Here is an 18645-nt window from a genome sequence, read left to right as displayed (position 1 = left end):
AGACGTTTTGTTTCCTGATGTTGCAAACACGCCACGTAACCTCTTTTTACTTGTATGTAATGACTATTGATCCACCCATCTGTACCCTCATCCTTCCTTCCTTCCTTCCTTCCTATTGATCCACCCATCTGTACCCTCATCCTTCCTTCCTTCCTTCCTTCCTTCCTTCCTTCCTTCCTTCCTTCCTTCCTTCCTTCCTTCCTTCCTTCCTTCCTTCCTTCCTTCCTTCCTTCCTTCCTTCCTTCCTTCCTTCCTTCTTTCCTTCCTTCCTTCCTTCCTTCCTTCCTTCCTTCCTTCCTTCCTTCCTTCCTTCCTTCCTTCCTTCCTTCCTTCCTTCCTTCCTTCCTTCCTTCCGTCCGTCCGTCCGTCCGTCCGTCCGTCCATGCATCCATGCATCCATCCATCCATCCATCCACAACCCCCCCCCCTGCCCCTCCCCTTTCCTCTTTCCCGTACTCCCACTCTGGCTTCTGCAGCTGTCGTCGGCGCTGATGTTTGATGCAGTGCACGTGGTGGTGGGGGCGGTGCAGGAACTCAACCGTAGCCAGGAAATCGGAGTGAAGCCGCTCAGCTGCACCTCACCTCAGATCTGGCAACACGGGACCAGTCTTATGAACTACCTGCGCATGGTACACACACGCCTTCTCGCTTCATTCTACATTCAGTGGGAAACTCAATGCACGCCGCGTCATCGACTATTGTGTGTTAATTTCCAAAACTGCTTTTTGCTTTCTTTTGGCTGACGTGGAGCGTTCCAGAAGGCAAATAGTCATTTTTTGACTTCATTTGCCATGAAAGCTCGTAGAAGTGATGTTGACTGCTGTCATGATGATGATGATTTGTGAGCGCTTGTCTCTTTCTGGCCGCCTAATGAGAACGAATGGCAGCTTCATTATCATCCTCATCTCATGTTGCATGTGGCCTGAGCGTGTGCGTCTGTATGAGAAGGACGGCGTCTGCGATGTCAACGTGGCCGTGGCGCCATCCCTCATTGCCTCCTCCCCACCGGCCAGACATCTGTCCATGTTAGTCAACATCACGATGAGTGCCGTCCTCCACGTTCCTCCTTCTTTTCCCGGGCACTCAAGTTCATCGTCTCCTCGTTGAATCGAAGCCGCCGGTCCCGTTCTGACCTGGCTAGCTCTTTGCTTTTTGCGCTCTCAAAGGACGGGACAAAATATCGATACTCCATCATGATAATTCTTCCCTTGATAAGCTATTGATGTTGTGGAGCCAAATATTGATGCTTGTGTTAAGCCGCCATTACAAATACAAACACGCCGCCTCGTTTACCCGACTGAATTCATGATAATGTCTGCATTTGCGGCCCTTTTCTTTGAGCATCCATGAAAAATAGAATAAAAGAATTGCTTTTATTCTTCAGTATATTTGACTCCCATTAATTTTTCTCTTAAAGCGTTGTTCTGTATTAAATATAAAACAAAAAATGAAGCGACAGCAACGGCAGCATTTTACCTGAATGAGTCACCACGATCAAAAGATGGACGTAATGTTGTTGGTTTTGGTTTCTCTTCTTCCGCCGTGGTCTCGTCTCTGCCAGGTGGAGTACGACGGCCTGACGGGACACGTGGAGTTCAACAGCAAAGGTCAGAGGACCAACTACACCCTGAGGATCCTGGAGAAGCACCGAGGAGGCCACAAAGAGGTAAGCAGCCATCTGCTACGCATTTTAAGTCGTTTGCTGCATATATGAAATCAATAAACACCCGGAGGGAATGCACATTTTATTTCTGCACGCAACCAACATGATGCTTGGTTGAACTGAAAATCAGTTTGAGCCTAAAGTAGCCGCTTCGAACCCAAAATTTTAGGTGAGGCTTTTTGAGATGTAATTTGTGAGTCTGTCCGATTTCTTGCTCCGGGGGCTGAATTTTGAGAACATTCCAAAGGGTGCCCACGGCTCTTACCAGACATGAATATTCACCAGGATGATCATGACTGTAAAATTTGGCCTGTGAATAATAACGGCGAAGAAAGGAAGCAATTTTGGCGTTGCCTTTGAACTGGACAAAAGGCCGTTGCGGGCGGAGGCCATTTCATTACGTGGACGGGATTTTTATCACGCGGCTCTTTTGTAACCATTCCCCGCAGTTTGGTCTTTCCGCTAATGACTTTAGGGAGCTGAGGATGAGCTGCATTCTGGGCTGGCTAATAAATCAGAATAATCATCCTCATCCACCCCCCTACTTGTCTTCATGTTTATTTATGTATTTTGTGCGAGGGTCTTTTTGAAAAGAGATAATCCCCGTCACCTTCCATAAAAGAGCTTGTTTTGGTGAATGTTTGATCTCTGGGTCAGCTCCCCAAAATCAAGCCACCGTGTCACAAAACTGACCAGCCGTGTCCTTTCAAAGGCGGGATTAAATGAAACGCCCGTGCGCGTGCCCGCAATGAGCAAAAATCTCCCCCCCACCCCCAACACCCCCACAGCCCTGAGATAGGGCTGCGCACTTACGAGGCGCCCCTGTGTTTAGCGCCAAATGCCAACCGATAAAAGGCCGCTGTTCTTTAATTTGGTGTCTCACTTGTTATAATTAACGTTCCAGCTCGGCAGTGGGATAAAATGTCTGAGTGGGATGAAGAAAAAGAGCTTTAACAGCCTAATTCAACCTTTTGGTTTGGTCGTGTCTGCTTTTGAGAGCCTTGTTGTTGGCTGCAAGTATACGCGCGGGCAGGAACCCACACTGTCTTATGCTCTCCTTCATTTGCTTTGCATCATTTCATTGTGTCACTATGATTTGCTGGCCATAACCTTCCACAGTGGAATCATATTTCTTTTGGTTCCGAAGCTTGAAGGACATTTTCTGTCTTGCGCTCAGATCGGGATCTGGTTCTCCAACAACACCCTGGCAATGAACTCCACCAGCCTGGATATTAATGTGTCGGAGACGCTCGCCAACAAGACCCTCATTGTCACCACCATTCTGGTAAGGTCGTCCCTTCCTTCGGGGCAGCGACACAAGATAGGAGTCGCGTTTGCGTCGGGTGTGTCTGCGTCGTTGGAGATCCCACTTTTCACTCATGGCTCGAGGTGTTCTCATAGGAAGTGACAGTGTTGACATAACAATCTGCAATATTCCCGTTGTTGTGAGATGAAGTGGACGTGGGGGCAGACTAGGAGACTCGCGTTGCTCAAATCAACTCATTTTTTAAGGGGGCTGGGCCAGCTCATGCAATTGAGCCTCGCAACAGGGCCAATGCCGAGTGCAGCTTTCGTAGGTGTAAATCAGAGGTGTCCAAACTACGGCCCGCGGACCAACTGCGGCCCGCGGTCCAGTTTTTATTGGCCCGCAGCAAATTCTGAAAACATAATTGAATATGGCCCGCACAAGATGCTTGAGCTCAACTCTGTTGCACTTCCCAGTTTCAACACTATATGGAGCCCGCCACACAAATGAAATCAAGCGAAGAAAAACTTTTACCGCGAGTCCCCAGAAATGGCTGCACCGAAGAAACGCAAAATAGCAAGTGAGAGTAGAATATTTCAAACACGTTGGGAAAATGAGTATTTATTCAGAAAGTGTGTCTGTTTGATTTGTAATGAAGATGTTGCTGTGATGAAAGAGTATAATGTCTGCGCATTTACTCCCGGGAGCCGTGTCAGAAACACTCACCAGTGCGTGTGCATACTCATTATTTCGTAGTAATTTCATCTATCAGTGCCGAATTTCGAGTGTCGGCTGTGACGTCAATATTCTCGTAATTCGCGCGCTGAGTTTTCAGTTTTACGCTAATGCCACCCACAAACCTTCCCCTGGAATCCTTCCATTAAAATGAGTGGCCCGAAGAAAAGAAAGGTGGATACTGAGTGCCGAATGTTAAAAAAGAGTGGACAATTTGGCTCGACCTACGTGTGTGAGAAGACGTTCAGCCACATGAACGTCAACAAAGCCCGTCACAGCTCTAGGTTAACGGACCGACACCTCGGCTCTATCCTAAGAATTACCACAACAAATTTTACTCCAGACTATGATGCACTAGCAAAAAAGCGAAACCAACAATACTATTGATTTCTTTATTACTTTATTTAGATGTATTCTTTCACTGATTCTTCAAGATGATGAATTTGGTCAGAATGTTTGCCATTGGATGTGATTTTGCCTCATTAGATAAACATTTCATAAATCTGACCTTCATCATAACAGTGTCGTATTTAATAAGAATCACCGATAGTAGTTTTTTGGTGAAATATTTTTTTAATGCTGTTAATAAATGCATTTGTTTTCAAAAAGCTTTTTTTTTAATATCCATGCTTTAGTATCTACTAAAAGTAAAAACCTTTTATGCAATGACCTTTACATGTCATTTATATTACTTCACACAAACACTACATCCATCTGCTCCTAGTTTGGCCCCCCGGTCAAAATTTAGAACCCAATTCGGCCCGCAAGTCAGAAAGTTTGCCCACCCCTGGAGTAAATATTTGGGAAAACTACCCAGAGAGTAAACTATTTCAATTTTCCATCATGTACTGATCCATTCTGGTTGTAATGTCCCAGTCCATTTAATTTTGTGCTCACCTTCGCCATTGGCTTTGTATGGAACAAAAGCCTAATAAAGGTCAGTTCTGACAATCGGACCTAGTGAGAAATGTTTACAGGAATAGGATAGTGACGGTCCATTTAGCACCGCAGTACACCCACTTCGTGTCAAGTAGAGCAGATATGAAAAGTCAACAGTGCACACACACGTATGCACACAAACGCACACAAACGCAAATTGTATGTGCTTTTATATACTAGATGAAGCTTACTAGCAAGTCAAAGTGTGGAAATGCGTGCTTGGTAGCTTAATTTCTTAGCACGATTGTGTGTGCCAATTGATTTTCCCCTAAAATGATGGCCTAGTCGCAAGGAAAGTGTTTTTGTGCCAAATCTTACTGCCTTTGCCAGCTTGCTCCGCTGTTGCGAGCGATTTTTGTTTGTTATTTTTGGATGCTTGAAGTAACGAGAAGGAACAGTTTGGCAACTGACGCTCAGGAGCTTCGGCGGCGTTGGAAACAAGCGACTGAGGATGTTCCCTACGAGTAATCAATTTTGGAGTAGTCACCGATGCCCTTTGTACGGTTGATACATACAATTTCTTCCAAAAAGCAATGACAGATATTTTTAAAACAAGCCCTCCATATGCCAAGATAGCATTTTTCCTGGAAGTAATGTTTTGTTAGCCGCAATTTTCTTCTCTCCTCCTTTTAAATTTCTAGTTCCTGATAAAATGGCCCCAAAAGATGGTCGTTGCGAGTACCGATACCTTGAAATAAGGCTGCTATGGATTGTTATCTGCAGACCTTGCTAATTATCTGACCGTTTGAATCAGGTGTGTTGCGACAGGGTGACATAGAAAACATGCAGGACACTGGCCCTCGAGGACCGGAATTGCCCACCCCTGATGTGTCGTATCAATGAGAAATCTTTTGAAGTGAGTGCGGATTGAAACATGAAAAAACAAAAGAGGTCTTGCTGTTGCTGCACCAAATGAAAAGCTTTGCCTTGCACTTGGGATGTATGGCAGGGTAGGTAGGGTGTTTTGTAAGGTGCTTACAAAGCAGCGTGATGGCTCTCTCCTCGCAGGGGAGTCGCAATTTTGACAAGGTGCAGCAGCCTCTGTGACGTTTGCCGCCGCAGTCTGCGTCTGTTGCACGCGTCCGTTACGCTCTGCGCTCGTTCAAATAAATTCCGAGCTTTCCCGGCGGGGCCTCTCGCCTCGATTCCAAGTGTGAAGTAGGCTGCGTGTTGGGAATACTGTACTCAAAACACATACAGACACACACTAAAAATCCTTTCAGTGGAATGTTGATGCGAGTTTTTTGCCCTTGGTTTGCTTGGCGCAGCTCGTCCTCCCAGCTTTGTGGACGACGGCTACCTGTCTGGAATGCAAACCATTTGATGCTGTCGCTCGCATCAGCAGCCGGAATGCAGCAGCCCTGCCATTTTCTTTCCTTTGAAAAACCAAAACAAAAGGCTAATTGGCTATTGGAGCGAAGTCAGACTGGGGCCATCTCACGGGAGACACATGCAAATGTGTTGTGCGGCAACGACGGCAGCCCAACAAGCGCCAGACTCATCTTGCAAATACAAAGGCACACCCACATCACCGTATCCGTTGGCCACATTCGTTGTCTTAAAAATATTTAGAAAAATAATAAGTCGAGAGGCTGTGGGTTTCACAAAGACCGCATTTAAAACAACATCGTGATAACATGAGAATTGCACTTTGAACAACTCGTTTCTTTCAACTTGCAGTTGAATTTGACTGTCAAATTAAATATGAAACAAAGAGAATGATTCATTGAATATAACCACATAGCTTTGCTTTTATTTTAGACTCTCTAGCTTAATGCTAACAAACGACACAAAACACTATAGAAAGGCTAATAAATAGTTAAATAAATATATAATAGAAAATAAAGAAAAGATATATCTCGTCAAATAGGAATTCATGACATTAGGAAAAAAAAGTCCTGAGTGTCGATCAGCATCTGTGAACTGTGATTGTGTGTGACTTCACCGTTTCTGCTTATCTCTCTGATAGTAGATTAAGTATGAGGAATGTAGCATCACCAGCCTCAAAAGTAACTTTTTGGGCGCTCACATACAGAAAAAAGTTGTGAATTTTGTCTTTGGCAGCAATGTGGGAGCTTCCACTTGCTCTCGTTTTGGTATCTCTAGAGGATTACACAAAACGCCTCCCAAGTGGAAGTCGAGCAAGGGAAGAAGCTGCCGAGCAACCTGCAGTCATCCAAAAAAAAGAAAGCAAAAAACAAGCTCAAAGGAGTTTGACATGATGACACAACAAAGAGCGGTTGTGTGCAACTGTGGGAAAGAAGAACCCGTCTTGTTATAGTTGGGGAGTCAAATTGGCAAGCAGACCCCCATTTCCTATGTCCGTCCATGCGTTTCTTCTGTTCAGGAAAACCCGTACGTGATGCGTAAGGACAACTACCAGGACTTCCTGGGCAACGAGCAGTACGAGGGCTTCTGCGTGGACATGCTGAGGGAGCTGGCTGACATCCTCAAGTTCTCCTTCAAGATCAAGCTTGTGGACGACGGGCTGTACGGCGCCCCCGAACCCAACGGCTCCTGGACGGGCATGGTTGGAGAGCTTATCAACAGAGTGAGTCCTCACAAAGCGGCTCCTCAAAATATTTGGGTCGGGAAACCGTTTTACAAGGATCCTTTTACAAAAGCTACAGAAGTAGCTATACTTTAACAGAGCAGCTTCATTGTGATGCAGAATGGCAAGTAGAGAATCGTGTCAAACTGCCTTACAAATGAATGTGTCCGTCCGTCTGTCTGTGGCCGGGCGTTCCACCAAGATTTTGCAAAAAGTGATAATTGGGAGAAACACTGAAATTGCCCATGTCGTCTTTTTTTCCTCCATCCAGGCCTTGGAAGCAAGTGACGGCCATTTTTGCGGTAGCCAAAATGAGAGCCCTCCCCCCCCCAATTACCATACGGTTTTCTTCAATTAGCAGACTGCGGTCCCCTCGTGGGGTCTGGCATGCTGGTGCCCCCCCACCGGCTCGCCACACTCGACCACCAGGCAACGCTGGCTCTGATTAGCGGCCCATGTTCATCAATTAGCTTCTAATAGGGGGGGGGGCACAGGTGGAAATAGCTGCCAAGCCTGCGCTTCCTCGCAATTAGCCTCATCTACTTAATGGATAGAACGAGGAGAGGGATGCATTTGTATCTGTTTTTTCTTTCTTTTCAAATGTCTCTACAAGCACATTCGAGCACTGGCGGCTGCTGTGCCACTGCGATTGAGTGCGGACACACGCACCCACCTGAACACTTGTGTTGCTTTGATTTTTTTTTCTCTCTTTTTTTTCTTCTCCATTTGCCGCTCTCTATTCACTGCATTTGGTCTATTTTCAGAAAGCCGACCTAGCCGTGGCGGGTTTCACCATCACGTCGGAGCGGGAGAAAGTGATTGACTTCTCCAAGCCCTTTATGACCTTGGGGATCAGCATCCTCTACAGGGTTCATCTGGTAAGGATCTTTTTCGGGGCACGCCCATTCCTGGCTTTCATTGGTTTGCTTAGACTTGACTTTAGAAAGCTTACAGGCCATGAGAAAAGCCACTTTGACTGGCCATGATTGTGACCACTCCCACAGTGGTGCAGCCTTCCATTATCTAGACAAGGGGAGGGACTCTAGGCAGTTACAATGGTTACTAATGCCTGTTTGGTCATGTTTACACCCTTTTCCTCCATTTTTTCTTTTTTGGTCTTATTTTTTTGGGTCTTTATATTTTTTCTTTTTTTCTTTTTTTTTTTTGGTCTGACTTAATTTTTGTCAGATTTTTCCAGTGCGCTAGTACATAGCATTTTTTTTAATCATTGGTGGTCCCGAGGGAGAAATCAAATGCCTAATTTGAGTGTTGTGCTATTGTACCTTGTAATTAGTCGTAGGCATTCACATGCTGTGGAGCGCTCTGTCTTAGCAGCTTTACATCGCGAATGAGGTTTTGAGCAAAGACATTGCAAAAGGCAGCGAGTATGGATGGCGGCATACAAAATGGTAGCGCCCCGCCCCGCTGTGTTGACCTCTTTTTGTACCTCCCCTTCTGTCCGTCCCACGCTGATCCGTTTCCTCTTCAGGGTCGTAAGCCAGGTTACTTCTCCTTCCTGGACCCTTTCTCACCGGCCGTCTGGCTCTTCATGCTGCTCGCCTACCTGGCTGTGAGCTGTGTGCTCTTCTTGGCTGCAAGGTCGCCAACCACATTCAGTTTGCGCGGGTCACTTGCATTTGGCCTTGCCGCGCCTATCGATCAAACTGCGGACTCCCGTGATGATTTGCCTTCTCTCAAGCAGGCTGAGCCCTTACGAGTGGTACAACCCTCACCCGTGTCTGCGAGAGCGCCGGGACATGCTTGAGAACCAGTACACGTTGGGCAACAGCTTGTGGTTCCCCGTCGGCGGCTTCATGCAGCAGGGCTCAGAAATCATGCCCAGGGCCTTGTCCACCAGATGTGTCAGTGGAGTGTGGTGAGTTGTCCTGCTAGCTAAGCGTCACGCTAACAGAACTTAAGGACGGCCCTTTAGACCAGGGCGTAAAGTCAGTAAAAATCTAACTAGCTCCAAGACCGGCGTGAAAAGTGTATGGTTAGTATTAGATCTCTAGTTAGTTGTCACGGATGCTTTGGATAGAGGGCAAGTTCAAGACAGACTAGACTAGAACTACCAATCTGACTCGACTCGGGCGCATATCATTCACAGTCTGATTAATTGTGTGCATTTTGATGACATGTAAATTAGAAGCAGAATGTTAAATGAAATATACCCTCGTGGGATATTAAAGGATTCTTGCTCTTCCCGTAACATGAATTATGAATCCACAAATCCTCCAAACAAACTGGAGGACCGGGATTAGATTGCGAGCGCAGATTGTCTCCATTCAGTCGTTTAACTGACGTGCGGCTCACTTCTTTTCCCTTGCCGTAAGATTCGAGACAAACGGTTTAGTAAATGCTCGCAGGAAAACTCATTTGAGGGCTTTCCTGAAGACTGCAAGTTATGTGCTGAGCTAATCAATGTTCGCAGCTGAAACTGATGTTTTAGGCAAAGACACCCAAGTCAGCCATTTTGCACTAAGTGACCATGGCCGTTGTTTCCGCCGCGGTCCAGGTGGGCGTTCACTCTCATCATCATCTCGTCCTACACGGCCAACCTGGCCGCTTTCCTGACCGTGCAGAGGATGGAGGTCCCCATCGAGTCCCCTGACGACTTGGCCGACCAGACCAACATCGAGTACGGGACCATTCACGGAGGGAGCACCATGACGTTCTTCATGGTAAGGCCTTTTTTCCGTTTCTGTTGGGTTTTTTGTTTTTTGTTTCTCTTTGTGCCGTCACGCATTTGTCTTCATGTTTGTCCTTACATCTGCCGCTTTATCTTCATTGGCTGCGACGGGCATTTAAGTGGCGGCACGGCCGCCTTTGTTTGTTTCCACGAGCGCCTCGGGGCATCCGTGTTGGCATCTGTGTTTGCGTAACAAGAGTCTGCGTGTGTTTATGTTGTGTTTTTGCGTGTAGGTGTGTTTACATATGGGAATGTGAGTAGGTGAGCGTATTTGTTTCTCTGTGAGCGGATGGCCGCATGCCAGGTTGGAAGCGTTTGTATTCCCTTGTGTTGTGATCAAAATGCTTGTGTTGAGTAACACAGCAAAAAAAGTAAATTGTGACAATCGTTTTGGGGGTTGACAGGCGTGAAGTGGTCCTCTAGTCTGTGTTGCACAAAGTCCACAACATCGTAGCATTTGAAAGTGTGATCAATATTTATTTCGTGTTGTGACTGAGAAAAGAACGTGGAAATCAGAAGCCGTTCTCAGAATTTTACTTTCCTTTTTCTTTCCTTTTTCTTTTTCAACGACACTGTGGACTATTATTCCAAAGACACGCATTTGGCGCCCCTCCCCAACACGCCGCGTTTCCTCTTCCAATGCAACCCGCTACAAAATGTCGCGGCACACTCCAGACACTCCATCGTGTCGCCACGTTTTTTCCCCTTAATGCTGAGGCACCCCCTGCCAGCCCCGCCCACCTGGATCGCAAGAGATAATGCATCTGCTCAATGTAGCCGCCGAATAATGTGTTCCATCGAGTAACCTCGCTTTGTCTTGACCGCCCCCGTCTAGCTGCCGTGATGTCACCGCGTCTTTATTCACACTGGATTTTCATAAACACACACGCTCACATTCGGGGGTTCCAATGTCGTTTATCCGGCAAGCATCTTTTTCTCCTTTTTGCTTATCGCACAATGTCTTTCCTTATCTTAGCCCGTGTGTCTTTTAGACCTATTCGAAAGTCACGATGCCTTTTTTTTTCACATGCGTATTATAGTATAGTATTTCTGCTTGTTTACGTTCTGTGCCCGCTGTCTCCTCTTTGTTGCCATCCTTAGAACTCTCGCTACCAGACGTACCAGCGCATGTGGAACTATATGAACTCCAAGCAGCCCAGCGTGTTCGTCAAGAGCACGGAGGAGGGCATCGCCCGCGTGGTAAACTCCAAGTACGCCTTCCTGATGGAGAGCACCATGAATGAGTACCACCGCGGCCTCAACTGCAACCTGACGCAAATTGGAGGCCTGCTGGACACCAAGGGCTACGGCATCGGCATGCCGCTGGGTACGCAAAGCCGCCGCTCCTTGCGCAAGTAGGTCAGCTTATCGCCTTTGCGTTCCACGCCCGTTTATCTGCACACTGGAATCTTAATCAACGAGAAGAACCTTCAAGCGTTCCAATATACATACCAAACAGCCACTCACATTTTTAATTAATGGCGTGGCGCCAATTTATATTTCCATCTCGTGTTTGAACATAATTGAGTCGCAAAGAACAACTGGAGTGGGTTAACTCAATTTTTTCTCATTTCTCATGCACTCAGACTCTATGCCGCTATTGGTACCTTGATATATAAATAGAAATATTTGTTTCTATTTTCCTTTTCTTTTTTAAACCTCTTTTTGAACACAGCAAGTATTAGCACTTTTTACAATTCTGTTTCACAAATTATTGAATTCATAATATCGACCATGATGTCCGAAACATTTATTTTCACCCTATATGACAAAGTCAAAACACTCCTCCTTCCTCTCTTCATCATTATTGTCCAGGTTCGCCGTTTCGAGACGAGATCACGCTGGCCATCCTCCAGCTGCAGGAGAACAACAGGCTGGAGATCCTGAAGAGGAGGTGGTGGGAGGGAGGGCAGTGTCCCAAGGAGGAGGACCACCGGGCCAAAGGTCACTCCACTCATCAATCCTGTTTGATATTAATTAAAAAGCATCTTTACTTTTGTTCCCTATCCATCAAAACGGCAGCTGTCTCTCATGCAAACACTAACTTTCTTCTCACTTGATCAGTGATTTGATATATTTCACAGAAGTAAAACTTGATCCATTTGGAAGTCCGTCAATTTAAAGCGAGCAACTGTTTTTCCATTGAGACGTTTGCGGTCCTTCTCTGTTTCTTGCTTTGTGTCAGGCCTAGGCATGGAGAACATCGGCGGCATCTTTGTGGTGCTCATTTGCGGCCTGATCATTGCCGTGTTTGTGGCCATCATGGAGTTTGTATGGTCGACACGCCGCTCGGCAGAGACCGATGAGGTATGCCCCCATACCTGCCCTCGCCGAACCCGCGGACACACCCCAGTAGGTTCCCGCCAACCCTTTTTCCATTTTTTCTTATGTGTGTATGTGTGTGTGTGTTAGAGTGGTTTGTTTCTTTTCCGGAACTGTCTCCATTTGTGTGTGCTGTCCCACTTTATTTGGGCTTCATGTCTGTTACGTGCACATGAGGGGATTGTGCAAGTCAGAAGTACTAACACCTGCCAAGATAGAAGGCTAACATTCTATTAGCTGGCATGCTAACAGAGGCCAACATAGCAACCTGATTATGGAAGATGCTAAGGCAGGCCTTTTCACACAACACTTACTAGGTTTCTTGGGGTGTAAGATCTTACATCAGCTCTTATGTCTAACAATAATAGTAATCTTTGAACTGATGCTGAGATGCAAAGAGGTGGAATGCTATAATATATAGTTAACCTCACAAACCTGAGTATGAGCTATATTTCAGAGGTCTAAACCACACAAAAATCTAAAATATGCAGTAATCCTCGCTACATCGCGGATTTTCATCCATCCATCCATTTTCCCCCCCAAAAAAGAAAAAAAACACAAATTCAAAATAAACCTTCTAAATTGAGGAACAATGGCACAAAAGTTGCCCACACGCCAGCAGAAGGCAGGGAGTGTCCACACAATTATAATACTTCGCGGATTTTCACATATCGCGGGTGGTCTTGGAACCAATTATCCGCGATAAACGAGGGATTACTGTATTCACATAGCAGCTTTAAGCCATCATAAATTGGGCATATTGGGAGAGATTTTACCTCATAACGACTAAAACCAGTAATGCTAATTTGACTGGATGAAAGGCTAACACGCTACTAATTAGCAGTGTATCGTCCAAACAGCAATTTAAAGTCAGATTGATCAAAATCTTCCCATCATGCGCTCTACTTGTTTTTTTCCCCCCTCCTTCTAGTGTAGTCAGGTTTGATTTCTCATAAGACTCAATGAAATGCTAACGGCAGCAATTTCCCCACTGCCATTTGCGTCCATTTTGCATGTCCTGCCTGTTTTTAAGGTCAGCGCACATCTCTGAGTGTTAAGCGAAAATGTCAGCTGTTTGTGTACTAAACGTGCTGCTACACAAGAGCAATATTGTTTACTGACAAATTGCTTACATAATGCCACGTTGTGATCCGACTTTAAACTTTGTCGCTGTCTCCTTTTAAGAAAGGGTTCAAAAACTAGGGTCCGGAGACTTTCTCTGACTCGTACTTTTGAGGTTATTTGGAGTAAAATGTTGCATCATATTATTTAAGAAAACATGTGTCTTCAGTACACACCAAGAGAACTAACGTACGGAAAAAATTAGCTCTCAGCCAACAAAGAGCTGTGACATGATTGTGTGACGTACCAAGTAAATCTGACATCCTTTAAGGCAGGGGTGTCCAAACTACGGCCCGCGGGCCAACTGCGACAGGAGCCTGGAGCCCGCCACACAAAGCGTTTGACGTCCCATTAGCACATCCCCCCCCAAGAGAGAAGCGAACACGCAGCGTTTGGTACCAGGGCCCCTTCACGTTACTAAATCTGGCCCTCCTTGCAAAATGTTTGGACACCAATGCTTTAAGGAAGCCCCTGCTTCACGTTCTGCTGGTATTCTTGGTCTTCCATCTTTTGCATTACTTCTTCCTCTCCTTCTTCTCCCCCATCTCACTGTCGCCGTCTCTCTCTCTTGCTCTCTCTTTCTCTCTCTTTCTCTCTGTCATCTGTCCATCAGTCGGCGTTCTCTGACAAAGAGTACTGTTTCTGTTTCTGTGAGCCCATGACCTTTTCTTTTGAATGCTGTTTGTGATGACGAGCGCGTGTGTGGCCGGGCTGCCTGAGCGCCACGTTGCCATGATGAAGTGTCCATGAACTAAACCAGCCGTCCCCAACCGCTCAGTCGCGGACCGGTACCATTCCAGGGTGAGGGGTGGGGGTTGTTGTGCCATTTGGAGCCTCCAAAATGTTTGATGAATTGGCAGAACCTCAAATAAGTTTTATTTCGAAATCAGGTACCTCCATCCGGGCCTGTCAACCTCAGTCATGTGATAATCCCAACACGTTGGAATCAAATAAATTTTGGCACTCGAAGAGAGTGAATGCTGAACGCCATATGAAATAATCACCTGATGTCTAGTCCTAAGTCAGCGTCGCTACGGACATTTTTTTTTTTGTTTTATTAGACATCAAGGAGGTTTCACTCTAATTGGACGAAGCGGGTCTGTGGTGAAAAACTGGTTGGGAACGGCTGCACTAAACGACATTGGGTGTTGCCGTGTCTCTGGATTGTAATAACTCTCTCTGCTCTTTGGAAACTCTTCCCATCCAATCCATTTCCCCCTCATTCCTGTCTTTCAACATTCGCTGCTCTTTTTGCAATGTGTTCGTCCATTGTTTTGGACCCGACTGGTTTCCGCCATTTTCTTTGCTTTTCCCATCGGTGTGGCATCCCGTTCCGCCGCCTGCCTACTCTTTGTCTTTCTTTCCCCTCCTTTTCGTCTTTCCTTCCCCTCCTTGTCCCCGCCCCCCTTACCCGGTTGTCCTTTCAGGTGTCTGTCTGTCAGGAGATGATCACCGAATTCCGAAACGCTGTCTCCTGTAAGAAGAGCGCCCGACTGCGCCGCCGGCGCCCGCTCGGCGGCTCGGCAACGGCCCTGCGCCACCCCAGCCGTATCACCATGGGAGCCCCACGGCCCTTACGCCTGGTCCGTGAGATGCGCCTCAGCAATGGCAAACTCTACAGCGGAGCCGGACCCCTAACGGGCGGCGGAGGCGGCGCGGGGCCGCCCGATCTGGGCCCGGGTCCGCAGCGGCTCCTGGAAGAGCCCCTCGGCGCCAACGCCACACCTCCCCCACCGGCGCCCACCCCAGTCATGCTGCCCAGCCGCGGTTGCACCCACGTGAGGATCTGCCAGGAGTGCCGTCGCATCCAAAGCTTGCGATCAGACGGCGGTTTGGCGTCGACCGTCACCAGGATACCGCCATCATCGGCGCCCCTGCCGCGGCTGCCCCCGCCGCCTCCCCCGTCTTCGTCCAATACGGACAGCGAGGGTGGCGGGGGTCCCAGCCCCAGGCGGCTGCATAGTCCCCCGCACCACACCGCCCGGCCCATTCCTCTTCAGCAGAACCTGAACAAAGCGGACCTACTGGGGGACCAGGCCTGAGAGTCGAACCAAAAAAAAAAAAAACGGTCAGTTGAAAGGATGGGGGGGGATAAAAAAAAAGCGGCTACAAAACCATGTAAACTGGAACCCGTTGTGTGGTTGACCTTGAAGCCTGCCTCGCATGCGCTTTTGAGCACTCCCATTTGGACAAAGACTGATGATGGAAGTGCTCATGGCCAGATCGAGCTTCTGATTCTTTCCCTCACGTGAGCAAGGATTTTTTTCTTTTCTTCCACAGACACTTCCTGGAAGCTAACCGCCCTGCTCACTGTACAACGTGTTGTACCTGTATGCCCTTTGAAATCAACACAGAAAGACTTCCTAAGGATTATTCCATGTTTTGTTCATTTTTTTGTCTCGTTTTGTTGCCGTTTGTTCGAGTGGGACTTCAATTAAAAGCCTTCTATGTGACGATTGCGGTGCTTCGCGACAACAAGAAACATGACTGCGGCTAATTGCGTTGGAGAGTTTTGTGTCCCTCCCTTCGTCGCTCTCGGAAGGATGGAAGACTTCGGTCTGTAGTTCATTCTTGCCGGTGTGTGCGCGTCTTCAAAGAGTGTGAGGAGAACTCGTGACGAGCAGCATTCTGTTAGTCGAGCGGGAGACTTCCAAATGGGAAATGAATGTCACTCTTTATCGGGCTCCCTTCCACGGGAGATAGAAAGTATGGCAGAAAGAAGCTTAAAAAAACAGTGAGGACTTTATCCACTGCAATTAGATGGGTCCTGATCCTTTAATTCTGGGCATCTTTTTAAAAGGGGTTTGTTCACACGCCAGCAAGCTGTGACTGCAGCTCCAGACTTGGCCGTCCGGCTCGGAGGCCGTCTGCCAGAGCGATCGTCGATAGCGTTTCAAGCTTTTGATTGCCTAACGACTCCCCTCGCCCGGCCGATGGGGAAGCGTGTCAGAACGTTGCCCGTTGGAATGGTGGCATACCGCTGACTGGATGCAGAGGGAATACGTTTTTATCAGTCGCTGGGGCCAAACGACGACGCTCTGTTTTTTTCCATCGCGAGCTGTTAATGTCACAGGCACTTTGGTTTTGAGCAAAACCCTCAAGCGGTCGATGCGCTTGAAAGTTTGCAACGTGAACGCTCGCTCGATGAGGCAAAAGCAGAACAGCCGAGTCCCCGCTTCAGCCCGTGAAAATCATTTGCTCAGCTTGACTTTCAATAGCGGTGACATTTTAAACATCTGTCAATGTCTGTCTGTTTTTTTATGCTAAATGGATGTTGCCATGGTTGCTGCCAGTCACACATTTGGGGGAATCTGGTTAACTTCAAACGGTTTCAAAGAACTGCAAGACCTCCTTGACTGCTAAGCTAACGGCCTGAAGCTAAACGCCAACCCTTTAACCATTACCTGCCAACCACGAAACCAAGAGCGCCAAACCCTTTAAAGGTCTCCCACCAACGGCATGAGCAAGTTGCTACCCTTAAATGGGTTAGCAGGCGTAGTTAAAGTTAAAAGTCCCAATGATCGTCACACACACATCTGGGTGTGGTGAAATTGGTCCTCTGCATTTAACCCATTCCCGTGTGATTTTAATCCATCCCCTGGGGGAGAGGGGAGCAGTGAGCAGCAGCGGTGCCGCGCTCGGGAATCATTTGGTGATCTAACCCCCCAATTCCAACCCTTAATGCTGAGTGTCAAGCAGGGAGGCAATGGGTCCCATTTTTATAGTCTTTGGTATGACCTGTTTGAACCCACAACCTTCCAGGCTCAGGGCGGACACTCTACCACTAGGCCACTGAGCTGGTCACTAGTTGGCCAAGCCCTCAAATTTAATCGCTTAAACTCTAAAATCTGACAGCCTAACTATGCCACCGCCAACTCAGATTGATCCCCTGTATCATGCCTACTCACCAAAGCCTCTGCTAGCCTGAACCTTAATACCTGACCCCTTACCCTTGCCCCAGAACAACCGACCCCAAGGCCGTCGATCCTTTACCCTTTGATCAAAATTCGAGTCTCCTAACCCCTTCCAAACCACAGACATCCTTCAAACCTGTCCCCGAGTACAAGATGACAAAAACCGAATGTCTCTCTTCCGTCAGCAAAGGCCCGATCGTCAGAAAGATTAGTGTCAACGATTATTTTAGCCCGATCTGTTCAGAAAACAATCGCTAGTATAAAAAAAACTATTTGAAGGATGGACTCCTTGGTTGTGCTATGCTAACACTTAGCCTAGCTTTTCCTGTTCAGTCCACTTTGTCTTTTTGGATTTTCTGTCAGTTTGGATGACCTGTGGCACTCTGCTGCCTCTGTCAGGTCATTCTTGGTACTACAAATTCCCTTCTTCTGTGTGCGCTGTTGCTCATCTCGAGTCCACCAGAGGCCGAGAGCTTAAAGTGCGGCAATTTTTCTTCTCATGCTGCTCTCTGATGTTAGATGTTCAAAGTTGTAATGTGTGTAAGGGTAGGCTTCATCTTGGATGTCAAGAAAACAAAACCCGTTTTCCGCAAATCACAGCACTTTGAGAACAGCCACCTTCTCCAAGAGCGTTTTGCACACAGTGCTCTTTGTGTAGGTTTGATGGCCTTTTGTGTTCTCTTTCCATTTCTGTGCCGGCATCAAACCAACACCATGATGAAGCTATCAAGAAGATCAAACATACCGTCTGTGAACTACGGGCTCAATATGAAATGCAAGAGGGAGGGAGGGAGGCTCACAAAACAGAAGAGTCTCAGGCGGTCACTCACGCAAAAGGGCGGGCACTCTCTTCCTTTTGTTTCTTTCTTTTGGATGGAATTTGTTTTCATATTTCTATACTAGTGCTAAATGGATTATTGGATATTCTGACGACATTGTCGTCACTCTTCCTGTTGCTGAACAAGATGTTTATTGTGTGTGTGGGTGATGGCGGCAGGAGAGAGGAGAGATGAAGTCCCTTGGTCCGCCCCGTTGTGCAAAGCTCATAGACAGATCCAACTTGTTTTGCAATAAAAATATTCAAACAGACATCACCGACAGTTACGGCTTGTCATTGAAATACCTGACTGAATTGTTTTATGTGTTTTTTAAGCTTTACGTGAACATTTTGCTAAATGTTGTGTCTTGTTAAAGGTAACCTTCAAACGTTCATTTTAAACATGATTTAAATTCAACTTGTAGCACATTCTTCCAGCGCATAACCTTTTCTTATTGATTGATCCCAACAGATCAATACGAAGGTTCAAATGAAACTGATTGAAACTGATTCATTGTTTTTTTTCCATGACTAAGTTGGTTTGCCTAATTCAGTGGTTCTTAAGCTGGGTTCGATCAAACCCTAGGGGTTCGGTGAGTCGGTCTCAGGGGTTCGGCAGAGCCTCCACTGTGGAAGTCCGAACACAC

General features: G+C 47.0%; 1 protein-coding gene across 4 annotated transcripts in view; it reads left to right on the top strand.

The window, feature by feature from the left end:
* The window catches only part of grik5 (glutamate receptor, ionotropic, kainate 5), an 82349-nt gene extending 64079 nt beyond the window's left edge, over positions 1-18270 (top strand). For 2 of the 4 annotated variants that reach the window (XM_061289272.1, XM_061289273.1), the window contains 12 exons: positions 477-629; positions 1562-1666; positions 2841-2948; positions 6931-7134; positions 7899-8012; positions 8624-8733; positions 8837-9010; positions 9650-9815; positions 10925-11150; positions 11639-11767; positions 12009-12175; positions 14695-18270. In XM_061289272.1, coding sequence (XP_061145256.1) covers positions 477-629; positions 1562-1666; positions 2841-2948; positions 6931-7134; positions 7899-8012; positions 8624-8733; positions 8837-9010; positions 9650-9815; positions 10925-11150; positions 11639-11767; positions 12009-12175; positions 14695-15309 — 2271 coding nt within the window. In that variant the 3' untranslated portion in view covers positions 15310-18270. The other 2 variants (XM_061289274.1, XM_061289275.1) reach the window with 2 other exon arrangements.
* The last annotated feature ends 375 nt before the right edge of the window (positions 18271-18645 follow it).

Source organism: Syngnathus typhle, linkage group LG10 (assembly GCF_033458585.1).
Source record: "Syngnathus typhle isolate RoL2023-S1 ecotype Sweden linkage group LG10, RoL_Styp_1.0, whole genome shotgun sequence".
NCBI lineage: Eukaryota > Metazoa > Chordata > Actinopteri > Syngnathiformes > Syngnathidae > Syngnathus > Syngnathus typhle.
The sequence above is the reverse complement of the archived record's forward strand: the minus strand, read 5'-3'. Positions and strand labels throughout refer to the sequence as shown.